Source organism: Etheostoma spectabile, chromosome 10, assembly GCF_008692095.1.
Source record: "Etheostoma spectabile isolate EspeVRDwgs_2016 chromosome 10, UIUC_Espe_1.0, whole genome shotgun sequence".
In the NCBI taxonomy this organism is placed as follows: Eukaryota; Metazoa; Chordata; class Actinopteri; order Perciformes; family Percidae; genus Etheostoma; species Etheostoma spectabile.
In genome coordinates this window covers 1,047,619-1,074,014 of record NC_045742.1, presented here as the reverse complement: position 1 = coordinate 1,074,014, position 26,396 = coordinate 1,047,619, and the positions used below count along the sequence as shown (strand labels likewise).

Below are 26,396 nucleotides of genomic sequence, written 5' to 3'. Positions count from 1 at the left end.
GGGGGGGGACAGACAGGTAGGTATAAGGTAGTAAGGTAGGCAAAGAAAGCAGCTACTGGGGACGGAATTGCTAGTTAGTGGGAGCATAACATATACATGCACTTATGTACACTTGGTATTTTTTTAATATATATTTTGATTGAATGTACCAACACACCTATACAGGGCCAGACCTATGTTTTAAACCAATGTAAATTCTGCTTTGTATTCAATTTAACTGTGAGCATAAATTAAAAGAAAAAAACCCAGATTTATTTATTTATTGCAGGATTATTTTTCAGGGACAATGCACACTTAATAAAACATAAAAAAAGAATGTGCCAGAATTAGCCAGGAGGCTATTTTACATCTGGACTGGTGGTAAAGGGTCCCCCTAAAAAGATCAAACGATGGATGACCTTTGGCCTTTGCCTACCAGCATCCGACAGAACATGTTGTAAGAAAAGCCCTTTAGATACAAGGAAATAACATTTAAAAGGGGTTTATTGATAAGATGTGTGTGTTTATATGTCCTTCTGCCTGAAAAATGAAGTTTACTAGAAAAGGAAAAGTCCAATCCTAAAATGTCAGTAAGAACCAGATGACGTCCATGAAATATTTATGCTATCCTGATTCCTCTTTGTGCAAACTCCAAAATATTTTGAATGAAAATAGTCCGGCTAAACTGACTCCCTCCGCAATCTCCCTATCTCCACAATTTAATGACTCACTCACTGCAAACACAAGAATGGGAACAGATAAGCCCGTGTCTAACGCTGAGACAAAATGTCTCCCTCGGATGGATGAAAACAGCCGTCCTGATCACAATGATGTGATTGAAAGAAAGATAAAATTGTTTATGCTGAGAAATATCTGGCAGATACAGCTTTTTATTTCATTTACAAAAGGTTAGGGGATCAGATGGTGTCTCTCTTTGAACCCTTGCCATAAATGACAGTAATCCATAAGGCCAATTTGTAATAAAGCTCCAGGCACATTTTAACAATGCCCCAAACAGACAAGTGAAGCTCTTTCCATTGACTTGGCAGCAACAGCCTTTAGATAAATCTTCTCTGCTCTCTCTGTCTGAACGACCTCGTAATAAAACAGAAGCGAGGGAGTGGGAGAGAGAGAGAGAGAGAAATGAGAGCTTCAGGGCCAACGAGAATTCACTGTGCTGGAGTTAATGAAGAGACCGAGAAAGAGCGGAAAGAGAGGGAGATGGTTAAGTGAGTATGTCAGCAGAGAGCCGTGCAGAAACCCACACAGAGCGGTGGAAACCTTAAATGACTTACAGCTCTGTGAACAGCTCTCCTCTTTTCCTGCAACGCAGGTGGATCTCTGAATACATCTACAACTTATTCTCTCAGAGGCCTTCAGACTCCCTGTATGCTATACAGTATCACTGCTTTCATACTTCTGTCACGCCACTGGTCAAGAAAAAGGAGAAAATGATTCTCTGTCTTCTCTAAACAGAGCAAATAAGCTCGGGGATCATGGGAACTGGTTGAGAGCTGTAAGTGTGTGTGTGTGTGTGTAAGTGTGTGTGTGTGTGTGTGTGTGTGTGTGTGTGTGAGAGAGAGAAGAAAGCTTGAGGGATGAGGAGGATTCACTCTGCATGAGTTAATGAATTTTGCTGTGATGATTTCAAAAGCAGGATGATCCCAGCTGGGATTAACAACTATATATTGGTAATTTTACTCCATGAGAGGGAGCGTGAGAGGGCTGGATGTGGGTAGGAAAGGAAAATAATCTCCTGGAGCTTGTACATAACTGAGTGAAAATTACAAGACTTTCAATTAGAGTCGGCAGGCCGGCGCACACTCACCATCACAGAAGGCGTCTATGTTTTTGAATACTAACATTAGATGGTTTTACATTCTGCGTGTATCCCGATGATATATAAGCACTTTATCTGCTGCTCTATACATAATGAACATATCAATTGATATTGCATTCTGATCATATTTCCCTACGTTGATGACTTGAGCCCAGCATTTGTTCACCTTTGTGCCACATCCTCTGCACCTTCACAAGTATTTCATAATTCATGATAGTTTTTCCACTTTAACTTTTCCAGTGTGTCTCTTACCTTGCACCACAGTGTACGACGCTTCAACGGAGGACAGGTTGGTGATGACGGTGACATCATCGTCTCTGCTGGAGCTCTCGATGTCGATGTTGATGGAGCGCTCGATCTCGCGGTGGAGGCTCGTCACCATGCCCGTCGGGTAGGTGACGTTGGTCAGGCGACCCTCGCTGTCGTACCTGGGAGATGGGAGAGTGGAGTGTGGGTGACTGGCGAGGAAAGGACATGCTCATATTTGGGCTGCACACATGTTGTGCTGCACAATCAAAGACACACACACACACACACACACACACACACACACACACACACACACACACACACACACACACACACACACACACACACACACACATGCGGAGAGGAACATAAAGTCATCTTTGAGGAGCTGGCTGTAGTTATAAATGCTAACACTGGGGGGCAGCAGCACACTGTGTGAGGTGTCGCATGAATTATTAGGAATGCTACTTAATTTTGTATTTCAGATTTGTAGAAAAGTAGGAAAAATATACAAATACACATTCAGACAGACAAAACCCCACTCACTGGTAAAACGTGGTCCATCCAGTCTCATCAGCTTTGGTAGCCAGGAGGCCTGTGTTGCCACTGTAGCCCATCAGAGCCACCTCCTGGCCCAGGGCTGACACACTGCGCAGCCCTCCGGTGGGGTCCAGTCCCAGGGTCACCACTTGATTCTCGGGCAGCAGCACCAGTCTGAGCAGGCCGGCCCCTCCCCCCTGGGCCTGGCCGTCCCTTCTCACCTTCACTGTGTTGTTGCAGTTATCTGCCAGCATGACCAGCTCGTCATCAGGGCCGTAGGTGAAGTTGTAAAGTGGCTCCCCAGTCACCAGGCTAATTGTCTGGATGTGAAGCCCCTCCCCATTGAAGACATACAGCTCCTGTTCCCTTGGCGATGCGACCTCATACTGTGCAGACCCTCCGTAGCCCACGCTGGAGATGGCAGGGCCGGGCCGGTTGGCTCGCACAGCTCTGATGCGTATGTTGTTGAGGTCTGCAATGAAGAGTGTCCCATCGGGGGACACAGCCAAGGAAGTGGGGGAGTTCAAGCCGGCGTCGGGGGCGTAGCCGTCATCACCGTAGAAGCAGTTGCAGTTGACGTCGTTCTTGCAGTCGCAGTCGGAGGCAACCCCAGCCAGGAGAGAGATTTCTCCGTTAGTGCTCACCTAAGGACAGAAAATGGAAGACGAGAGCCGCTTAATGATGAGATTGGGTGAAAATATATCACCAAAAGCATAATTCATTTGCAGTTATCAAAATAGAAAGGATGGGAAAAAAACCCCATTAATCTGCCCGGAATGAATGTAGCGTCTGGAGATCTGAAACAATCTCAGAATATATTAAAAAGCACCCACACAGCCTGAGCAGCTGTGCAGTCAGTTTTGTTAGCCAACAAAGTAAGTTTAACAAATGTATTAATAAAACAACCACACAGCCTCATACCTGTCTGACTCTGTTGATCTTTTTCTCATCCGTCTCAGCGATGTAGAGGATGCCGGTGTGGGACAGGGCGATGGCTGTGGCGCTCTCCAAGGCCGCATGTATCGCCAGCTTACTGAGGCTGTAGTCAATACCTGGCACCTGACAATGCATGGGCCGACCTGCGATGATGCTAACCTGTAGGCAACAACAGCGAATGTCACATCTATCATCAAAGAAAGCTAATAATTCAGTGGGTTGCTCTTGAAAACAGTGCAGATGAAACTTTCCATAATGAAGTAAGATTCCAGAAAGTACACTATTCCATGAACTGACTAATCAGTAAAGCCAAACTTAGAAAAGGTTATTAGAATATGACATTTTATTTCTAAATAGGCTTTAGTAAGCCTAATTGGGACTAAATCCTGTCAAACCCAGCCTAAGGGTTTAGCAAGGGTGATCAAGCCTTAGGGTACAGACCTGGTGGTTCTCAGTGATGCGTAGGATGACATTGTTTTCCAACACATAGAGAGAGTTGTCCATGGGGTTCACTGCTAAGTCCGTGGGCCACTCAAGACGCACCTAGTAGGCAGAAACAAAGTTACACATAAGATAATATCTATGCTGAGGGAGGCGTTTTGAAAGGGTGCCAAGGTTCAGACAAGTCTCTTCTTCATTTTTTTAAGTGACTGCAGTCCTCACTCTCTTTTGATCCATTCATTTATCCATGGACTCTTTATCCCTCCCTAAATCAGTCTCTCCCTGACCTCCTGGCTGGCGCCTGTCCACACAATCGTCATAGCTCAGCACTCACGGGGGCTGTTAGACGATCATCTATCACGCCATCTCCCCTTGTCTCTCCTGTACTTGCCTCGGAAACAGTCGTACCTGGCTGACGTCCATGCTGGAGTCACAGCTCAGCGGCCGGACGGTGGTCAGATCGTTGGCCCCCAGCAGAGTGGAGATGATGCCGTTCTGGTCCACCTTACGGATCATGGTGGCATCCACAAAGTACATCAGCCCATTTTTATCCACTGCGATACCTGTCAAAGCAGAGATGAACACCGTGAGTGACGACTCATAACTCAAACGCTGCAGGGCGACCCGTAGACATTTAAGTCAATTAAATTTCACTCTTTCCACTGGCTGAAAATGGATAGCAGCCCTGTCAGCTGAATTGCTCGATGCATCATCGAATGAGAGGGTGCAAAGTGATGGAAGGGGCATTGAACTGTTAGAGAAAGTGTTAGTTTTGGGATGAGTCATCGGGATGCGGAGCTGAGCTCATGCTCCTCCCAGAGGGCAATTGTAGACTGCAAGCAGATTCTTTAGAAAGGCAAGTGATCTGATGCACTCCGCCTCCTTCCTCGGTTTTCCCCTCGCTGCTTCCACCTTTCTACCTTTCATTTGTTTTTGCCTTTCTCTCTTTTACCAGTGGTGCTGCTGTGTCAGCCTCATCGGTCTAACAGGCAGCCGGCATTCAGACAGGAGTGTTTGTTCGAGGCAACTCTGCCCCAGAATAACTTCTAGATGCACTGAGGTACACAACAACAGATGGAGGATACAGTGAAGGGCACTGTGTAAATGAGAGAGAGAGAGAGAAGGAGAGAGGGCAAGATGAAGTGTGCTGGCTGACTTTCCCCGTGACAGGTAAGAGGGAATCAGTAGCTCATTGTCTCCTCTGTCCTATCTCTCCCATCTTCTCTCACAAACACGCAGACACATATGGTACATAGACCAACATCTGCAGTCCCACATGTACACACGCTCGTGTCACAGACAGGGAATGTGACGGTGTGACATCCTTGACAGTTTGGTGTCACAATGTTCTAAGATCCAATGATCCACAAAAATAATTCCATTAAGTTTAACATTAACCTGATTTATAACCTCCTTCTGTGTCTGTCCTGCTTTAGTTGAGTCACGAGATGAGCACAATGTATGAGAAAAAATGATATAATTATATATAACAGAGAAAAGCAGCAAACCATCACATTTTTAGAAGCAGGAATCAGAGAAAGCCAACATTTTGCTTTATCATTGACTAAAATGATTATGATATCAACATAATTTGTGAATCATGTTCTCTCTTTGCCAGTGGCTCACCTTTGGGGCTCATGAGTGTAGCTTCAGTGGCTTTGCCGCCGTCCCCACAGCGCTCATCGAAGGGCAGGCACTGCTCCCCCGTCCCCGCCACTACCTCCGCATTGTCCGACAGCAGCCGGCCTCCCGTCAACGACCGAACGCGGTAAATTCTGCGGGAGTTGGTGTCCGAAATGAACAAAGCCCCAGATACTGGATCCACTGCCAGGAAGTACTTATGGGTTGGGTTGTTACTGAGGAGAGAAAGAAAGAAAAAAACTCGTGACTATTGCAGTATGTCAGTGAATGGCTTGATTTTGCTATTGTAGTTGGAATGTGCACAAGAAACTTTCAATTTATCATCATAAAGATCTTACCTGTGTCTGAAATCTTTGTTCCTTCAAGGGAGAAAGCACAACAAAACAAACATTAATTCACACAGGCTGGGGAAAGCAACACAAAGCTGGCTGTGGTGTGAACGGCTAAATCTAACCATGGGTAAAAACACCCCGGAGAAATACATAAATGTAATTCTACCTCAATCCTACATTCCCTAGTGTCTCCCCTTATTTTTCTGTTTCGGGGGAGGACTAAATCCTACATGTTCAATGTACTGAAAACATCTAGTACATCCCTCCTCATCTTCTCCTGCCGTCTAACTTTAATCTAACCAGCTCTTCTTGGAAGTTTTAGTATTTTCCTGCAAAACCAAAACACCTCTAAATCCCAATCTGCTTTCTAACTGATTACTCTTTTACCTTAATTCCAGGATGCCAGTTGTGTTCATAGACGGGTAGACCCTGCGCACAAAGTTCAGATCTCCGACATAAAGGCTGCCGTCGATTCCCATCGCCAAGGCGACCGGTGCCAGTAGCTTGTTGCCGTCTGCCAGGCCGTTGCAGCTGGGGCAGGAGATACTGCGCCTCCGTCCGTTTCCCATGATGCTGCTTACTACCGGGGGCTGCTCGGTCACAAAGATGTTCTCACCGCTTCCCTTGTGAAGGATGCCTGGACAGGAGAGAGGGTGGCGAGAAACACATGTAGATATGTGACGATATGATTGGCAGTGTGTCCGTCTGACGGCTGGTCCGCCACATTGGTCAAGACGGAAACATCTGATCCTCTGAATCTTCACCTCGCACCCCCATGAGGTTAACATTTGTGTGGAAGTGTCAAATGTCTTGACAAATAATTCATGGCTTGCCATGAAATTTGGTGCAGACCTTCATGTCCCACTGACGATGAACCGTAATGACTTTAGTGGTAAGTAAAACAGTATAGCATTGCATCATTTCCGGAAAAAACTCCTGACCATTACTGTACTGTACAGCAGGTTGACATCAGGTGATGAGGACAAGGAAGGCGTGAACACATTCCCCTACTTTTAAAAACACCTCCCTAGCTTTCCAGTTTCCATTGTCCATTCCATTAGCACATTGATTGTCACAGCAGGTGAACGAGTGCATACGCCTCCTCATTTTTCCATGCTTTTTAGCATTACTGCACATAGTCTAGATAATGGTATACAACAAGACCGACGGCCACCACCACAGAGATCCCAAATCAGGGAGTCAAACTAGGTGAGACAACACAAGTAAAGCTCTTCCTGTAAAAAGCCTCACTGAGGTAAAAGGAGGACATGAAGCACAGTACAGTGTAGTAACCTTCCTCCCCAAGACAATAGCACATATTGTGAGATAAAGATACTGTAAACCTGCTACACATGAGGGACTGGCTAAATAAAAACTAGAAGAAAATACTGGATAAGTCTGTGCGAGCGAATATACAGGTGTTTGTGTGTGCGTGTGTGTATGTGTGTGTGTGTGTACACACCGCTGCGTGTGTTTAGTATATGATGCTTGTCGAGTGACCAGCCACCCAGGCTGGTGGGATCCAGTTCGTAGCCTTGCAGAATGGCCGTCCTCTTCTCCCAGAGGATGAGACTGGCACAGGACTCGTACTCATAGCCCACTGACACTACATATAGGAGAGGGGAGAAGCAAGAGAAATAGAGAAAAAGACACAAAAAGAAGTGATGAAAAAAAAGAGAGACCAGAGAATACATAAACATGAAATGAAATAGAGGAAGAAAGGTTATGCAAAACTTCATCAGAGCATAACCTCCCGAGTTCATACAAATTGTGAAACGTGTGATACACGGAGAAGCTAGTTAGCACCTGCACCAAAAAACTGCACTCACACCTGACTAACACTCTCATATGCTGCTAAATTAATTAAAAACCTTGATAATTGGACAGACTGCTTGGAGGTCCTTTAAACCTACAGACCTCACATTGGTTGCTGCAGTGAAAACTGCACCAATCATGTACATGTGTTGACAGAGTCTCAGCTGACTTGGCCAAATTTAAAAACAAGGACACTGATTTAAGATGAGGTAGATATGTTACTCTGAGCCTGTTTGCTTACATGTGCATGTATATGCTGTATGTGTGCATGCATGTGTCTATTGTTGTGTTCCAACTTGTTAAAAGGAAAAGTGTGTTAACACATCGACTCCCACTTTAGTCCCAGTGAGAATGCTGTTGCCAGCACCTTTTTAACTTTACTGCAAACAATACACTGTACCTGCGTCTGTATCCACGCCCATCAAAACTTAACCTAATCGTAAACCATGGATGTGCTTTATAATCTTCAAGAAATGTCAAATTACAGTCACTCTAGGAAACCATGGGATCTTTGAGTGAATGTAACTTCCCAAACAGTATGCCCCTCATGATTTTAGTCCACACTGAAGCCCAAGATGTCCACTGCATCTGTGGCTGACAGCAGTGTTCGGCTGACAGCATCTGTGAGCGACTGTGACAGCAGAATGTAATAGCACTGAGGCTCCCCTGGACTCCTGCTTGCTGCTCCAGTAGCTAACTGCTAACTCACCCTGATGGCTAATAACCCTTCACCACAGTTACGGCTGGCTGGCTGAACCACACGCGGTTTCAATGAGAAATAGACGTATGGAAGAAAAAAAAAAGCACTTAACTGTGGCTATACTGCGTAGTGGATGGACGCCGGGTATCTGCTGTATTATCTCTCCCTTCAGGACCCCTAATTAGCACTCTCTCCCTCTGTCATCGCCACTGCTGACTTACTGGTAAAGTTCCTACACCAGTGGGAAAAAAACCACCAACCCAGCTTCTCTTCCATCCATCCCTTCCACTCACCAACAGCTTCAGAAAGCCCGTAGACCCGCTGCCCATATGCGTCGGTCTTGTCCCAGATGTAGGTGTAGGCCAAGTTGGGTGAGGCGTGGAACCACTTCTGGAAAAGGTGGCCCTCCACTGCTACCATCAGGTGAACCTTGAGCAGGCCCATGGACACCACGGCTGGAGTCATGGTCACCTTGAGCAGGGAGCGGTACCCCTGTGTCCTGGAGCTTAGGTAGCACAGCTTTAGGCTTGTGCCAGGCACCTCGATCTGCTCATGCAGCACCTGGATGACAAAGAGAGGAGATGACAGGAGAGCGGGATTAGGGGGGATTAAACAGAGGGGGAGTAATGGGGGTCACGCTTCCACTGACGGCTGAAGGACAAAAAAGGGAAAAAACAATGGCGGAAATAAATAAATTGAGGATAGAGGGAACGAATTGGGGGAAAAGCTATGGAAGCGAAAGGAGAAAGAGCGCTACAGGAGACAGGCATATAAGAGAGTGGGAAGAGAGCAAGGGAACCAGAAGGGAGATTAGCCGGCTGCCAGAGGTCAGTGGTACTGCACCTGTGTCTCCGGTATGATGGGTTTCTCCCCTGGCTTGGAGCTGAAGAAGGAGGAGAGAGGGGATGCAATCACAAGAGGGTCAGGCCTGACGAAGCCGCTCAGGTCACAGCCCGGGATCGTGTTCTCTTCTGTCTTAAGCACCAGAGTGTCCATAGCATAAAACTGGCTCCAGGGCAGCCACACGGTGCGCTCCTGGCTCAGGAAGGGGGCGCGCTCGAACCGCAGAGTCAGAGATGCACCACCGTTAGCTATCAGGTCAAACCTGGAGAGGTTTGCAAGAAGAGGATGGGAATGAGGTACAGATGGGGACGGGTTGTGATGGACGATCACTGACAGTGTTTGTTTCTTCCAACACAATATTTACTCCACTGCTTTAATTCATCAACAAAAACAACACCTGGAATAGATTTTTTTTAAATTATTGCATAATGTTACGCCAACCTTTACAACAAAGACATCTAGACAGGCTGTCTAGACAACAGTTTAAGGTCTGAAATATAAATAGCACAATGTTAGAACACTGATCTCTACGTAGAAGTGATTTTATTAGATGTTCTTTAACCTTTTGTCTTCAAATTATGATTAACAGCTGTGGGCTGATGATGGAGATAGAAACAGGTCATGTCCACATTTGCCATGGCAAACGGCCAGAGCTTTGTACGTGTCTGGAACTGCTGCGGACCAGAGCCTCCAACAACTTGAAGAAAATAGCACTCATCAAAACTAAACAAGGTCAGACAGGGACATCACAATATGTTCATTCAAGTCACAAGTCTGTGAAACTGGTGGGGAACTGCCTCTGAAATACAAGGTTAATTGAATGTTACTAGAAGTTCAGATGCTCCGGCGTCAGCTCGGCCTAACTGGAAGTAAACGCTGCAAAGAAAGCAATGCTAAAGGGAGGAGACGGAGACAGGAAACAGAAACCGCACAATTAATAGGTGGAGGTCAGTCTAAAGAACCAATAAATCACATTTTGAAATAAGATGTTACAGATGTCAGCCATACTTAAATTCAATATAACTTGCTGAGGGGAAAACTGGACAGACAAGTCAAATTAAAGCAGCCAACAACACTCCGGAAACTGGAATTCCTGCAGGAGAAGTGGAAAGACGCGTCAGGTGAGTTAACCAAATGGGTTTGGAAGGTGGCTTTGAAAGCAGAGACTTGTTTTTCATTTTTTGCCTTAAACCTTTCTCAGATGGCCCTATCATTTGGATTTGCATATTGGACCATGCTTATTGTGAGTGAAATTTCTGTTGTTGTAAAATGATACAGTCAAACTTTAAACCTTATTAATCATGAAAAGACTTCCAGTAATTTGACTGGTACACTATATTACATTATATATAGTGTTTTTTATTTTATTATATCTTGCACATTTTTCCCCCAACTCCTTTCATATCATTTTTATTGATATATTTTCACTAAGGATACTGAGTTTTGACTCACAGTTGTGTTGTTGTAAATACATTTGCTCGGCTCTTATTTGAAATCCACTTTCTTTGTTGTATCTAATTATCTGTGGCTGCAACAGGCCTAGTTTCCTCACAGGATCATTCAATATTACTAATCTACTCTAATCTACTCTAATCTGATCTGATCTAATCTGATCTAATCTCATTTTAGCTAATCTAATCATTCAGCCTATGTGGTGAGGTAGTTTCAGGAAGGAGTGCTCGGTAGCTGTTGTACATACATTCCATCCTGCCGTGTCAGCGTGTATCCGTAGTGGGGGTAGTTGACAAAAGACACGTTCACCCCCACCAGAGGGGTTCCATCTGTAGTCAACACTTGACCCCGGATTAGAGATGCCAAACTGGAAGAAGACAGAAGAGACAGAGTGAGGGAGCGATAGTCAATCTTTCAACCCAATCTTCTTAACCATCAATCACCTGATTGATTAATCTCACCATCTTTCAATCATCCAATTTTCCCATTCATTTATTGCTCTGGTCTTCCACCACTCATTAATTAGAAACAATCAGCTAACCCCGCCATCGACATTAGCTCACGTCAATCATGTAAACAAACCATGACAAAGTAGATGGATATGTGCGTATGTATGTGCAGGACTGTGTGTGTGAGTGAGGGGCTGCGCCTCACAGAGTCATGCACATAGAATAACAATTAGACGTACAGCAGCGTTTTGATGAGCCGTTTCCTTTGAATGTCGTCATGTGTATGCAGAGGAGGATCAGCACCATGGACAGCGCTAACTATAACTACGGAGAATCTGGGCTCGGTCTGCTTTGGCTCTGGGATTGGTTCAGGTCTTGGATGTCTCTATTTATATTTTTGTGTAACTGAATCCTAAATTAGGCTAGTTTTCATGACATATATTTATTCACATAAAATCTAAGAGCATCAAACCGGTAATATTCTCTAACAAGCAATCGCACATGCACAAACAACCTTTTTTTATTTTTAATATTGGCAAACATGAAATACACTCTTTCTCTGAATTACGGGAATTAAAGACCTGCATTCCTGCATTAACTGCTATCTAGCATATGTCCAAAACCTAATCTAATACTAATCTGTGTTTGTAGCCTCGTTGAGTGTTTCCCCGCCGTACCTCGAGTTAAACGGGTTTTCCCCAGGGAGGATATGGGTGCTGTCCCGTCCCACGAGCATCTTGACGCGGTCGTAGAAGGAGCGGACGCGGGGCTGGGACATGGGGCTCTGCTGGATGACCAGGAGAGGGTCCCGGGAGCCCCGGCACAGCGGGCTGTTCTGACAGGGACTCTGGATGCAGCAGTCCGGGTCCATGCAGTCTGTTAGTCCATCTGAGAGACAGAGAAAGAGCAATGACGACGTGGTTGTGTGAGATTGCCAAAGAACTGCCCCTACTTCTTCTATTATTGATTTCATATTTTGATAATCTTTTAAATCTTTCACAGTTGGAAGTTTAATTTTGGCAGTCATAGTGAGGACTCCTCCCATGAGCCTTCTATCTTAATTCTGTTTCTTGTTTTAACTAATTATTTTTCTTGATCATTATTCCCTTCCCTTTTTCTTCTTTTTTCACAAGATGCATTCTTAAGTGAGGGCCGCACTCATAACAGTCGTCCCCTCCCCCTTTAATCTTCTCCTGGTCCTCCCACTTCACCTCCTTCGTTGTCCTTGTTGTCGGCGCAGGAGGTCTCCATGGCAACACTGCAGCCAGGGCCCCTCCATCCTGTCTGGCACTCACAATGCCAACTCTGCTGTCCCATGGTGCACTGGCCGTTCCCGTTACACAGGTTGGGACAGCCGTCTGCGAGGAGAGGACAGGAGGAGACAGGAAGGTGAGAAAGAAGGAAAAAGGGGAGGGAGGGAGGGAGGATGGATGGAAGCGAAGCAGGGTGATGCTTCTTTGTTTTATCGTCAATGAGACACACATGAACGCGCACACACACACGCACACACAAACACACACACATACTCACACATGCTCATAAATGAGTCTCACTCAATTTAAGAAGCATGTGGAAGCATACTGTAAGTATTGATTGTTCAAGAATCAATTTTAATTCAGCACGTCAATTTTCATACACACCTTCCCATCCGTATGTCTCTACACCTTCAGGATGGCTGCTAACGCACGTGTGTGTCTGTGTGTGTGTGTGTGTGTGTGTGTGGGGTGACAGATCTCTTGATTCACTTACTTAATAGAGCCCCACCCGCTCATCACACTCTCTCTCTCTCTCTCTCTCTCTCTCTCTCTTGCAGACTCTCTCACTCTTACTTATGATTCAGTGTAGGTAATGGGATTCTGACGGCCTGAGAGTAATGCTTTCTCATGAGAGAATGGGATTATGTTCGATGGAGTGTGTGTGTGTGTGCATGTGTGTGTGTGTGTATCTGTGCAGCGGCAGTCTATGAACTAATAAACCTTCACTTTAGGTTATGCAAAAAGCTCTACCAGAATCTGAGGCCCTGGAGCCAAGAACGCTCTGTAACTAGCATGGCAAGGCCACCATCAAGTCTAGAGTGACTTTAAGGCGAGGGAAAGCAGACATTTTAAGGGTGTCTGGATAAGGAAATGTGCAATCATAGAGGGCAGTAGCATCTTATTAAAGTTATATCCAGTAATAACTCTTGGTTGGTTGTCATGGTAAAGAAAATGTAAAGGAATAGTGTGATATTTTGGGAAATACTGTTATTGTACTGTTGTAATGCTGTTTGTTTTTATGGGGGTTATGTGTGGAACTGTTTCTTGGCTGGGAGCAGTGACTTCCTTCCGGAGTCTTGTTGGTTCCTGGCAGCCAGGAGACTCTGGGAAAGGATTGTGCCCGAACGAGAAAAAGTCCCACACATAACCCCCTGTAAGACCGAGGCCAGGCTAGCTCTTTCATCTTCATGCGAAGCTAAGCTAACTGGCTGCTGGCTCCAGCTCCGTACTGAACGGACAGTAGTATCAATCTTTTCATATACTCTTGGTAAGTGTATTCCCCAAAGTACTATTCCCTTAAGCTCACTCCTACATTAAAATAATTCCACTAAATTGGGTTCAAATAAGAACATCTGCTAAATGCCAAAAGATAAATACTTTTGTTTCTGAAAGCTCACTATGGCATTTTTATATTCCATTTAATAATTTGCATTCAAGCTGAAGACAATGTTTCCCATCAATGTCTTTCTCAAAAAGGCCTTTGACTCCTGGCCTGTCTAACCATTTCCCCATATCGTTCTAAATCCCACCTTTCAAGCTCTAACACAAGTCTGTGTGTCTGCCACATTATAATCTATCAGGGAGATTGGGGGGGAAAAAAACCAAACCATGATGACACACAATGACAATGTTTTCTCCAGCAGCACAAAGAGCCTCAAACAAACTTGTCACAGTGATTTCCTCTTTTATAAATGAAGGAGCAGGATGCGACACTCTTAAGTCTACCCACGGGATATGGAGGCAACGACAGGGTTGACTGATAAAACAATACGTGCACACACACACACACACACACACACACACACACACACACACACACACACACACACACACACACACACACACACACACACACACACACACACACACACACACACACCCAGCATGACGCACCCTAGAGATATGACCTGACATTTCCCACTCAGTAGCAGTGTGCTGACACAGAGTGAGGAAGGACAAAATAACCCAGTAAGAGATTATGAATATGAAATGTTTTTCATTGAGTCCTGCTCAGTAGATTAATGAACATATTTTTACTCAAGTTGCACTGCAGGATTTTGCCCTCTAACAAATCGCTGCATCAATAAAGCCATGCATTATGAATACAAATAGTGCAATCGAAACCGTGGCAGCCGCTAAATTAACAGGCATTTCACCCAGATTGGCATTTTATCATATGTCTCAACCACCAGGCGATGAGGGAAAGTCAACAGAGGACTTTGAGAAAGAGTGCGTCATCTTGGTTGAAGAAGAGGGGATGGGGGTGCGGGTGGGGATGGAGGCAGGCGAGCTTAACCACGTTTTTAGCTTAACAAGAGGAATCAAATCAAAGGTTTTTATCTTTAATTATTACCATTTTCTGCATCAGGGGACTGCTCATGATGCTGTATTAACAGTCAGGCTGGAATAGATTGTCCCCAAGTATTGAGCTCAGGGAACAAAGGCAGTTAGCAGTGATTGCCTGTTAAATGGAGTTGCCATTTAAAGCAGCCAAATACTTATGAAGCACCAGGACAGGACAATCCATAGCAGGCATTGATCGGCTTGCCTGGGCAGGCCGACACAAGACTCCTCTCTCTTTAATGCCAGGGCCCAGTCGATACCCCTTCATACTAACTAGAATAAAGTGGGATTTCAGAAACTATTAAGTCCACCCTCCCCACTAATGTACTTGGACTCTGATGAAATCCCCTTAAAAAGGAGAAGAAATTGCCTTGGGTTATGGGTCAGCACACACACACTCTTGTGTGGTGTGCGGTGTGTGTGGGCGTCGGGGTATATGACTGGATAGAGAAAGATACCAGCATTAGACTCAGAGGAAGAAGTGAGAAAGAAAGACAGAAAGATATAGAGAAAGATTGAGAACTTAGTGGATAAAAGAAACTGAAGTCAAGACTTTGTGCTAAAAAGTTCCACCATTCTCTCCTTTTCCCCCTGCTTCCCGCTCTGTCGCCTCTAAAGGTCACGAAGTAAAGGCCACAAATCCAAGACCACTGCTTATAGATGGAGCAGATAACTCTGCCCTTCCTCAGATAAATCTCCACCAATCTACTCTTTCTATTCTTAATAAGTAATCTTGGAAATTATATTGATAACTCTAACCCACATGTTCTGTGATCTGTCTTTCTGCTTCCCTTTGGCTCCATCTGTTCTTCTTTACTCTCCCTCTCTGTCTTGCTCCCTCTTTAACCCTGCGATTTACCTTTTCTCTGGGCTGGCTCTTCATAAAACAATGAGAGCTATTCCATTAAGCGTAGAGGGTGAGAGGACACTCTCAACGGTGCTCCGGGGACCTGTACTGTCAGGCAATCTGTGCCGCTCTGTGTAACCCAACAGAGGTTCAGCTGGGGGGCTATCTATTAAGCATTCTTGCCATGCGTGTGAGACAACTCACCCTAGACCTGCACCCTTCTCTGTTTGCGTCAATGTCTTAACCTTAGCCATGATTCTGTTTATCTTTGTGTGATCTGACTAAACTGTTCATTATTTCTTTTTTTCCAGGCTTAGGTTGGAGGGAATGGGTTTGATGAAAAGATAGAAATTCTGGAATTAGTACTGTATGCTCGCTGAGTCACATACACACACAAAATAAATGCATTAGCCGCTCTACCATGGCCACGACTGTTGCCACAAATACCCAGATGTAAACACACACTCAACAGTTCTGTATTTTGTGACACCCCATTAAGGCCTCGCATCAGTGGCCTATGAAATTCACCAATTACCTCAAAAGTTCTTTACGGCTTTCATCATTTTCTCCTCATGTGAAGCAGCTGCGGTTACGTAATACATGACTAGCATACCTGAGCAGAGTTATGTGTTTGTTGTTCCCACATTAGAAAATATATGGAGAAGAACACGCTCACACGCATGCACAGCCACACACTCTCAGCACAGCCCCTCAACACTGCTGATACCACACTGGGCTCTACTGTACCCCACAACACATCTAGGCTCAATGACAGCTGGCCCCCGCTGTGTAGCGCACTGCTGTAAATGGGAGTGCGCTACACGTAGTGGAGCTATCATTGAGGCTGGCACCCTAATCTACAGACAGATAGCACCACAGAGTCTACAGAGCCAAGCCAGGCCAAAACCCACAGATGCAGCAGCTAGCTTCTACCACCACAGGCTAAGAAACAAAACACCAGAGTCAGATACGGTACCTGCTTTGTCAACCATGCTCCCATGGTCTGCAGTGGGAGAAAACGTGCAAAAGGTAAGAGATGGGGAGAGTATATAACAAATTCTTTTTTTTTTTTTTTTTTTTTTTTAAATTAAATGCAAGCAACATCATGCAGAGCTGAAATGAACAACAGGCAAGCTGAGATAAGCTAACAGCGACAGTGTCTGGTGCTAGTGAAGTGTGCTTTGCGCCAAGCTGAGGTCTGACAACTCTTTTATCTTGGGCTGATGCTGCAGTCAAAGCTGCCCTACTTTCTGATGGGGGGAAATGGGGATATCATAAACTGTTATTCCCCTGTGCGTATATATGTGTTGGCGTGCGTGTGGTACGTGTATATATGTGTTGCTATGCTGTGTGTGTTTTGGTGTTTATTTGTGTGTGTGTGTGTGTGTGTGTGTGTGTGTATCAGATTGCAATCACAGTGCTTGTGGTGACAAGAAAATGAGACTTTGTGTCTCAAAGCTCTGTGGGTGAATCAAAGGAATCTGGCACTCATCCATCCAAAGTGACAATATGAGACAGTGATTGACTGACATGAAAAGGCACACACTCACACACACGCACACCAGCACAACTGTGTGCATGCACACACGGGCACACATAAAATGCGAGAGAGAGATATCTTTTGATCACAGTGATGTGAGAAGTTTTACCTTTCATGGTGTAACTTTGGTGTTTTCAAGGCCAAAGGAACTAACACTCCTGGGTCTGCAGTTGAGAAGCAGCCCAAAAACGGCTAAATCATGCTCTTTCTGAATGCAACCACCTCCACTTCTAGGAGGTTTGCTCCTCTCCTCTCTGTTCACCCAGCTTCTACATCGCTCCCTACCCCCCACCCCCTCTTCAAATTCCCAGAAGTCTCTCTTTTGCCTCCACTTCTCATTTTGAGATTCCTTAAACAAAGTGGAAAGGAGCTGCCAGTTTAGTTTGACTGGGTGCTGGTGTTCCTGTTGACACGCATCAAACACACACCTCCCAAATGCACACACACACACACACACACACACAGGGAGGCGCTTACCGATGGTGCAGTGCTCTCCGTTCCAGCCCTGGTGACACTGGCACTTGCCGTCCTTGCAGCTTCCATGTTTGATGCAGAGCGGGTTGCACACACGCTGGTCGCAGCCTGCACCGGTCCAGCCCTCCTCACAGCGGCAAGCTCCACCCATACACACTCCATGGGTCCCACAGTCGACTGAGCACACCTCTGAAGGAAGGTAGAAAGATTTGGGTCACACACATTATTTCTGGACTCAAAAGTTGATGACTATTGTAGGATTGTATTTGGCTATTTGCCATATGTGCACTCTGAGACAATGGAGATAGTGCCCAGTAAGCACTGCTTTGGTAGTAAAAGGATGTCTAACTGAGTTTTTTATACATATATTTGTCGTTTCAGCAGCCTCAAATTGGCTATGTTTCAACGTGAAGCAAGTCCTAACTAAATGTGGAAATGTAGTTATTATATTACAATGAAAATAATGGTAATATGTAACTAGGAGGTATTAAAACGTTCACTTTTAAACCTAACTTTTAACCTGCAAATCAAAACATCTGTGCGGTTTGACTTCACCCCCTGTGACAGCCAGTAACAATGTCAAATTACCCAAGTGCAGGAAAAAAACAAGTGCCCAAAGCAGCAAAACAATCAAATCTGCACTAAACTAAATACAATTATCCGCTTTACAATAAAATCGGTGATTTTATTTTCGTGAAGACACGTTTTATTTCCTCAGCTTCCATTACATTCACTGCTTGGGAGGCTCGGTGTTGCAGGCGGCGACGGCGCATGTGGTGAGATGTGACAATCCCCGCTCATGTGCTCAGGACCCCCGGTGTGCGGGGGAATGTAGTATGTACAGATGTTTGATATAAACTTGCTGAGGGATCCTGCGGCGTGGAACAATGTTGCCTTTATTAAAGTTAAGCATTGCTGCTCTCATAACAAATGCTGGAGCTGTGTTATTGATCCTGAGACGGGGAAGCATTGTGAGCCTGACATGTTGGAGGTTGCTGTCTCTCTAACAGTGGTGGCGTTAACAGCTTTATTTTATTGAGACAAAGAATCGTGGAAGTTGAGTATTTTATTATGAAAAGGCATTTAAACAGGAACCCAGCTACTTTTACAAGCAATATCTATCTTGTGTTTTTACTCCATCCTGGAGGTGCAGCTGGGAGTTATGAGCCTCGTGCACAGCAAGTGACTCCAGGCGCCTTTCATTTTCTTCTAAATCCCACACAAACTTTATTAACTGTATATGTCACTTTCCACAATGCAAACTCACCTCCTGCATTCATGTAGTCATTGAGTTTAACCCTGCTGTTGTCCTCGGGTCAAACCCATTTTCAAAAAGTTTCTATATCAGAAATTAGGGTTTCTTTTAACCATCTTTTCAAAAGAAATAGCGTTGATGGTTCCCTACATTGCTTGTTAGAAATTGTATCAAATTCATTGCATTTGAATTTTGTTTTTTTTTATAAAAGAACGTTTATAAAAGCTTCAAAAATGTGGAGGAAGAAAACACGCAAAAACTTCAACAAGTGCGAGAAAAAAAAAGTTGGAAAAAAGTGACAAATACAACGGTGGAAAAGCAAGAAAAGTGTCAAAAAAGATGTCCAAAAATCTAACAATAATTTCTAAAGGCCATAACAGTTTGACTCCCCGGTGCACTTCTTACTACGGTCCAATCAGACCTCGTCATGCCTTCCAACTGTACGTATTAATATGACCTGAGATCTGTCACAACTGTGTTGTTTAAATGTACAATAAATGCTTTTCCATTATCTAAGGCTTATGTTGCTCTGTGTGTGTGTGTGTGTGTGTGTGTGTGTGTGTGTGTATGTGGGCTGGGTGCGGGGGTTTGCTATGTGTTTGCTGGTATTATTTGTGGGTGGTAAGTCTTCAGTTTTTTTTCTTTTGTTGTCGTAGCTGCTTTTTATTTATTTATTCTTTTGTACATGCTACATGTTGTTACTTTTATGTAAAGCCCATTGTAATGAAACGTGCTACACAAATAAAAGTGCCTTGATTTTCCCATTTTGGATTTTGAGCACTACCCTGCTGATCGTAAGAAGCTGTCATAGCCATACTGTCCCTGACAGTCTATTGAGGGAGATGATTTTTATATAGTCTTGACAGTAAAACTTGTCACAGTTTGTTCCTGTGTGTTCCAATTTGGCAAAGACAAGACAACAGTTGCTGTATCTGAAAGTTGTATTGTTTGTGGTTTTGAAGATTTCATTCAGTTTGAAACCAAAGCCGTATAAAATAAAACGGTAAACTAATCATCCATGTATCCTTGGGGAGCACACAATATGTTGGGACAATGTGTAGTTGGCAGTCTTTTTCTCCTAACTATAACACCTCCAACCCCCGTCTTTGCTCTGCCTTTCTGCAGCCGTCCAGTTCTTACCCATGGAGCAGTCAGGTCCCATCCAGTTGGGGTCACAGCTGCACAGCCCAGTGTCTGGTATGAAGGCCCCGTGACCGTGGCACTGGTCTGGGCACTGGGCCCTGGGCAGCTCACAGTGGAGCCCTCCCCAGCCTGGCTTACAGTGGCACTCCCCATTCACACAGATGCCGTTGTTGGAACACGTCGGATCCAGGCAATCCACTGCATTTAGCCAGAGATGCACCAATGTGGAAGGAACACACAAGGAAAAAAGAAATGAACAAATACACAAGCTAGCTAAACATCCCGTATGAGCTGATGTTAGAGAAAAATGCAATATTATGAGTTTGAAAAAAAGAAAGAGATTTGACAAAAGACATATTTTCATTCTTTGTGTATACAAAATTATTACCAGACATTACTAAGGCAATTAAAGCTCACAATAATGAATAGCTGAGTCTATAATTGGGGCATAGCAGCAAATGTGTTCCACTCTGGATGAGCAGCGAGTCTCACTGACACATTATTCAGCGTGAGCGTTTCGGCTGTGTGTGTATGTGTGTGTGTGTGTGTGTGTGTGTGTGTGTGTGTGAGTGTGGGTAAGCATTGGTGTGTATGCGCTAATACATGGGAGACAATCTGACACTGTCAGTCTGCCAGGTTGACAGGCAGCTTTGAGTCCGAGCATTGAGTGAAAACCAATTTGACAAATTACCTCCTCCCGGCAAACAGCCCACCCACCCGCCCCTCTCTGTCCCGGTCGCTCCCACTTTCTCGCTCTCTCTCGCTCTCTCGCTCTTCTTTTTTGTCTAACACCTCTCTTACCCCTCCTCTCCCCTCCTCTGGCATGATTGACCCCTTCACACCCCTATGCACACACACATTCCAAAAAAGCACATGGTCGCACATAACCTCGGCCCTCCGTTTCTGTTTGCCTGGCAGAAACGGCGGATCACAGTTATCGATTTTCCTGTCGCTGGCACTCCAGGCAAATTGTTTGAGGGACTCTGCTGTGATGAATATCAGATTTGAGACCAGAGGAGAAGGGAAAAAAATTTGATGAGAGGGAGAGCAGGAGAAAATGCTGATCTTGTTCTCCGGCCCTGTGTCTTGACTTTCTACTCCTTTCTTCTCTTTGTCTTTCTTTCCCTCTCCTCATCCTCATCTTTAGGCACACTGCTCTCTTTTCTCCCTCCTTTTTCCAATTCTCTCTTTCTTCATACATATTCACCTCTCACCTGGCCTGACTCCCCCTCCATCTCTTATACCTCTTTTTTTCTCTGTCTTGCTTCCTGTCTTTCTGATGTGGTGGCCTGATCCTTCTTATCAAGGATCAATAGAAGTAATTTCATGCCTTAATAAAATCCCTGATGTGTTTGGCTGCGCTATCGTACTTTATCTGTATATATGGAGAGAACGGACACTGTCAGATTAAGATTATGCTATGATGAGCTGTCTAACTGGAGTTACTGTAGGAGTGTGTGTGTGAGTCTGTGGATGTGTGAGGTATGTTTGTTGCGGGGCAAACAGTCATGTTTCACTCAGAAATAATCACTCTGACCCGTCAAAAAACCCATCAGTGCGTGCTGAAATAAAACCAGCGGACACACATTAAACCATCAAAGATCCTTGAGGAACACCACACCAGTAACTCCTCTCACCCTCTGCACAGCTCTGGCCTTTGTAGCCGATGGAGCACACACAGTTGCCGTCGGTGCAGGTGCCGTGGCCGCCGCAAAGAGGGTCGATGCACTGCGTGACGGGGACGTCACACTCGGGTCCCTTCCAGCCGCTGTAACACACACAGGAGCCCTTGTCGTATTGGCCGTTGCCGCTGCACAGCACTGGGCACGCCGCTGGGAGAGCGCAGAAAGAAAGAGGGGGAGAGATTAAAGTGGAGATTAAATATTACGATATTTTTGACCAAATACATTGATGCCAATATTGCTGTGATTTTGTAGGGTTGACTATAGGTGCTTTCACAAAGTATTTACACAATGATATTTTAGATAAATAATTATCAGTAATGTGTGTATAGTGAGTAAAGGAAAATAACAGAACAGCTAAAACAGACTGGTGAATTTGGAAAATGACATCACTTTGCTGTAATGCAGCCTGTAAAACTACAGTTTGAAAAGACAACACTTGTGTCATATCACGATATCCAAAATTTAAATTCGATATATGACCTCATACAGTATATCGATGTTGATATATTGCCCAGCCCTAAATGAAATGACATGTATGAGAAAAGGAAAGAAACCATTAGCACGCTTTTTTAGAGATTCTCAAAGCAGTGAAAAGACACGACGCCCACCCACGCCCGACTCAGCCCGCCAACACTTCACGGTGCAGGAGGGTGAATGGAGTGGATAAGGGGCGAGAGAGTGGCAGTGACACGGAGAGTAATTACAGGCAGAGGTAACTAAACTATTCATCAAAGCTGTCTATCCCAGGTGAGCACAGAGCCAGGGAGACGTTAGCTGGGGGAGCTGCCATTCATCATCAGTCATCTTGTCTCAGCACCACCTAAGGCCTTGCGCCATCTTTACACCTCCTAATCCTCTCTGCTAGCTGCATGGAGCCCAAACGGGCCGGCTGCTCGTCTAATTAGACGGTGGAAACGACAGATTTTTCTCTTTTTTTTCCGACGGAAGAAACGCATTTGCATGCAGCTAATACCTTTGGAGCAGTCCATGCCGTGGAATCCTGGGAAGCAATGGCACACACCAGAATTACACTCTCCGTTACCATGGCAATTGCGCGGGCACTCTTGCACTGAATCTGCAAAGAAGACAAAGTGAGACAGAGAGAGGGAAGGAGGGGAGGGGTGAGAGAGTTTGATGGCGAGCATCAAAGCATGCGATTCATTGTCACCATTCATTCTTTGAGCTACTACAAATGGAGTCGAGGCGTTCAGGGTCTCACAGTCACACCGACATCAAAAGCAAGCGCCCTACGCCAAGATTCCTAGCATTCCCTTTCATTGCGTTTTTCATAGTGTGGGGAGAATGCATTTTGAATCAGACATTCTTCCAGACGCCATTACCCATTTATCATTTCTCTGCACACCGAAACAAAAAATAACTATGTCTCCATAACAGCTTGTGTTGTTCTTTTACTGTGGTAATATAATCTTTTGGCGTCATCGAACAAACCTATAATCTTCTGATCTGGCCCAATTCCAAACACCTACATACCTCGAATATTTCTTTCTGTCAGGTAAACTTGGTGGTTATCCTTACAGAAGTGGCCAGCCATCGAGTAGCTGGTTATACGTGCCTTACACCAACAGTCCCAGCAAACCTTCCTCTACCCTATATTCTGCTCCTTCCCTCCTTGTTTGAGGCCATTAATACTTCATCCAGGTGTGCTTGTTTGGAGCAACTAGGCAGATTTTAGCCCGACTCCATGTGTGTGTTTCTGGCTGTGTGCATACATGACCCCAGTGCTCCATCCACCTTTTAGTGCCTCTTAACCCACTTACAAGAAGAGAGCAGTCGGGTGGGAAGAAATCGGGTCGATGCTAATGATAAGGAGGCTTTTTGGACTTTAATTTGTCCCTTCCTCCTTCTTTCATGCTTTTTCTAGCTTCCACTCTCCTTTCACAAAGCATGACTCAGCCTATCCACGCTGCCTTCCGCTCAAACACTTTTCTGTCCATAGCCATTTTCCCCTAAGCCCCCATGCCTCCCTCTTACCCTAATGCCACCTTCTCTTTCACTCCCCTCTTCAGCTCCTCCTTCTCCCATCCTTCACTCCACTTCACTCCATTCTGGTTTTGCCCCCACCATTATGTCTCTCCTCCAGCTCCCTCTCTCACTACTCACTCTAATTCTGCCCTCATCGCCTCTCCCTCTCTCTCTCCTTCTCTCCACTACTCTTACTGCTGAAAGCACTACCGCCAGATATTGACAGTGAAGGATTCTTTCACTCTGCTTGACTCTTTCTATCCATCCCCCTTGTTCTCACACTCATGTCTCCAACACAGTTGGAATGATTTGGGGCGCAGTTTCAGGTCCTAAAAACATCCGATATGCAGGGTTGCAGTGGAATGTTTTTAAGCACAAACACGACAGACGTGATCCTGGTATAATAAGTTGTGTTTTGTTTTTGAATGCATACTGTCAATTTATGCTATGTTTTGGCAAACACAAATCTTTATACTCACTAGGTGGTCCTGCCTACTTGACAAAGCTGCTAGAGTTGTGTTGCTAGTGGCAACACTGTGCACATGCTGCTGGTGAGTGCTTTTTGCATCCTGTGAATTTGAAAAGTATTTGACAAATATAGATTAAAAAAAACTCTGACTAAAATGCTATGTTCCTCTTAAAGGGAAACTCCACCAATTTTACACCTGTGATATTTACAGTTTTTTGATCGTACCACTGCGTGTGTGAAAAAAAAAGTCAGATAAATTGCCTCAAGTGATGTCATTGGGGCTGAAGAACACAAATTAAAATTAAAAAAAAAACAACTAATCTTGGGGTGTGGAGTTAGAAAGAAGTGAGTTGACTAACCTCTGTAGTCCGCTCCTCACCACTGCTTGAGGATAGCGGCTCGAGGCTAAATTAATCACCACTAGCAAAACGCAACTGAATCTATGACAAAACTGTCAGCAGTGGAGTTGCATTGTGGGTAATCTAGGGACCCGGTTTGGAGAACAAAGAATAATCTGTGGAATAACAAAGACAATTTTGTCTCTGCTGCATTGATTTTTATTTTTAAAAAACAACTGTACATCATGAGTCTGACAACGTTATACTGCAGGAGTGCTCTTTTAAATCAGTGTCACAGGTAACGAATAGCTTCGTCTCCAGACTCTTTCCATCTCCTAAATGTTGGTGCTTAATCTCATTCTGCCTCCCAACCTGCGTCTCCCTCCTTCACCTCTTTCCCTTCCTCCCCCCATAACTACGACTGCTGACTGTGTCTCACCCATGACGTTCGTGCTGAAGGACACCGCCTCTCTCTCCCGACCGTCGTTGTAGAAGGCCAGGTGCCAGGCACCGGCGTCCAGGTACTGGACAAACACCGCCTCATTGAGGACCACAGTTTGGATGCTCCTCCTCTCCCGTGGAGACTCGACCACGCTCCACTTCTCCTTCCCGTCCAGGCGCTCCATATAGTCATACTGCAGGAGAGAGAAAGAGGGGGGTAAAATCTATGATTCAACTATGAAGTGCTGCGGTGGCATTTTTTAGACTTTGAAAAATGACCAAGAGTTGTATACATGCAGGAAGATTTGAAGTTGAGGGAAGTAAGAGTGGCTGGAAATTGCCAAGGAAGCATCAAGAATGCAACAGAGAGATCTTTGAGGGCTGGAAACACTGCAGGAAGCGTTGTTGTGTTTTACCGCTGCAGAATGTTGGAAATTCTTTATTAGGAATAACCCCTTGAGATGTGACATCTCATTTGAAATTTAGAACGTCAAGTCAAGTCGGGCAGTGAAAGACTTATCTGGATGCAATTATCCCATTCTACAAATCAAATCTGCTGTTAATTGAGTAGTCTCTAATTAATAAGAGGCAGTAAAAGTTACATTACCGGGAAATCTAATTAAGTGTAAATCTTAGACTAAATTAGTTTTTTCAAACAACTATTATAATGAATCATAAATTAATTGTAAGATGTCCCATGACATAAGCAAGTTTTTCTTCATGCATTTCTCCATTTTAGCTGATCAATATGAAGATAATGTGTTTACCGTGAATACAATTATAATTCAGTGATAAGCCTACTACCCCTAAGGTGTTGCTTGCACTTGGTGCCAGATTTTACCTGTGCGTGGGAAGGAGGCAGGCCCTTGCGGATGTACACGCCGAACAGGGCGTCCTTGCCGAGGGAGATGTTGAACTTGAGGAACTGGGGTTGGCCGAGGTGGAGCAGGGACCTCCAAAACACTCCTGGAGGAACTTCCTGGGTCACCCGCCTCCCGACCTCAATGCTGCCCGTGTCTATACTGCTGTTCCGGCCGGCCCACGGGCCTGGAGCGAGGGGGAAAGAAACTACAAAATCTGTGATGATAGGCATCGATTGTCAGAGTCACTAGTTAATCCTCACAGTTAACTGGAAATAAACAGCATTAAGAATCCATGGCCACTGAATAGTAGAGGACGAGCACCGTGAGCTCTGCAAGCTGCGTGCCCAAAGTTTATATTAAAATGAGTTGTTTCATATGACGGTGGGATGCAAACCAATGGTCTTGTGTCAAAGCCTGCAAGACTGTGGACTTTGTTGTCTGGGCTAAGATGAGAAAGAGGGCTGATAGCACTGCAGGGTAGAGCCTTCCAAGCAGACAGACAGACACACACAGACACACAGACACAGACACACACACACACA

General features: G+C 44.9%; 1 protein-coding gene across 13 annotated transcripts in view; it reads right to left on the bottom strand.

Annotated features, from left to right (window-relative positions):
* The window catches only part of tenm2a (teneurin transmembrane protein 2a), a 205,347-nt gene that overhangs the window by 7,814 nt on the left and 171,137 nt on the right, over window positions 1-26,396 (bottom strand). For 7 of the 13 annotated variants that reach the window (XM_032528708.1, XM_032528717.1, XM_032528718.1 and 4 more), the window contains 21 exons: window positions 25,833-26,059; window positions 24,990-25,185; window positions 22,734-22,835; window positions 21,713-21,907; window positions 20,073-20,273; window positions 17,681-17,866; window positions 16,640-16,666; window positions 12,429-12,575; window positions 11,895-12,105; window positions 11,016-11,135; window positions 9,317-9,578; window positions 8,767-9,034; window positions 7,421-7,564; window positions 6,346-6,595; window positions 5,965-5,985; window positions 5,612-5,841; window positions 4,394-4,548; window positions 3,986-4,087; window positions 3,530-3,703; window positions 2,615-3,252; window positions 2,072-2,247 (listed from right to left, as the gene is read on the bottom strand). In XM_032528708.1, the coding sequence (XP_032384599.1) occupies window positions 2,072-2,247; window positions 2,615-3,252; window positions 3,530-3,703; window positions 3,986-4,087; window positions 4,394-4,548; window positions 5,612-5,841; window positions 5,965-5,985; window positions 6,346-6,595; window positions 7,421-7,564; window positions 8,767-9,034; window positions 9,317-9,578; window positions 11,016-11,135; window positions 11,895-12,105; window positions 12,429-12,575; window positions 16,640-16,666; window positions 17,681-17,866; window positions 20,073-20,273; window positions 21,713-21,907; window positions 22,734-22,835; window positions 24,990-25,185; window positions 25,833-26,059 (4,032 nt within the window). The remainder of the gene's footprint in view (window positions 1-2,071; window positions 2,248-2,614; window positions 3,253-3,529; window positions 3,704-3,985; window positions 4,088-4,393; window positions 4,549-5,611; window positions 5,842-5,964; window positions 5,986-6,345; window positions 6,596-7,420; window positions 7,565-8,766; window positions 9,035-9,316; window positions 9,579-11,015; window positions 11,136-11,894; window positions 12,106-12,428; window positions 12,576-16,639; window positions 16,667-17,680; window positions 17,867-20,072; window positions 20,274-21,712; window positions 21,908-22,733; window positions 22,836-24,989; window positions 25,186-25,832; window positions 26,060-26,396) is intronic. The other 6 variants (XM_032528713.1, XM_032528719.1, XM_032528716.1 and 3 more) reach the window with 3 other exon arrangements.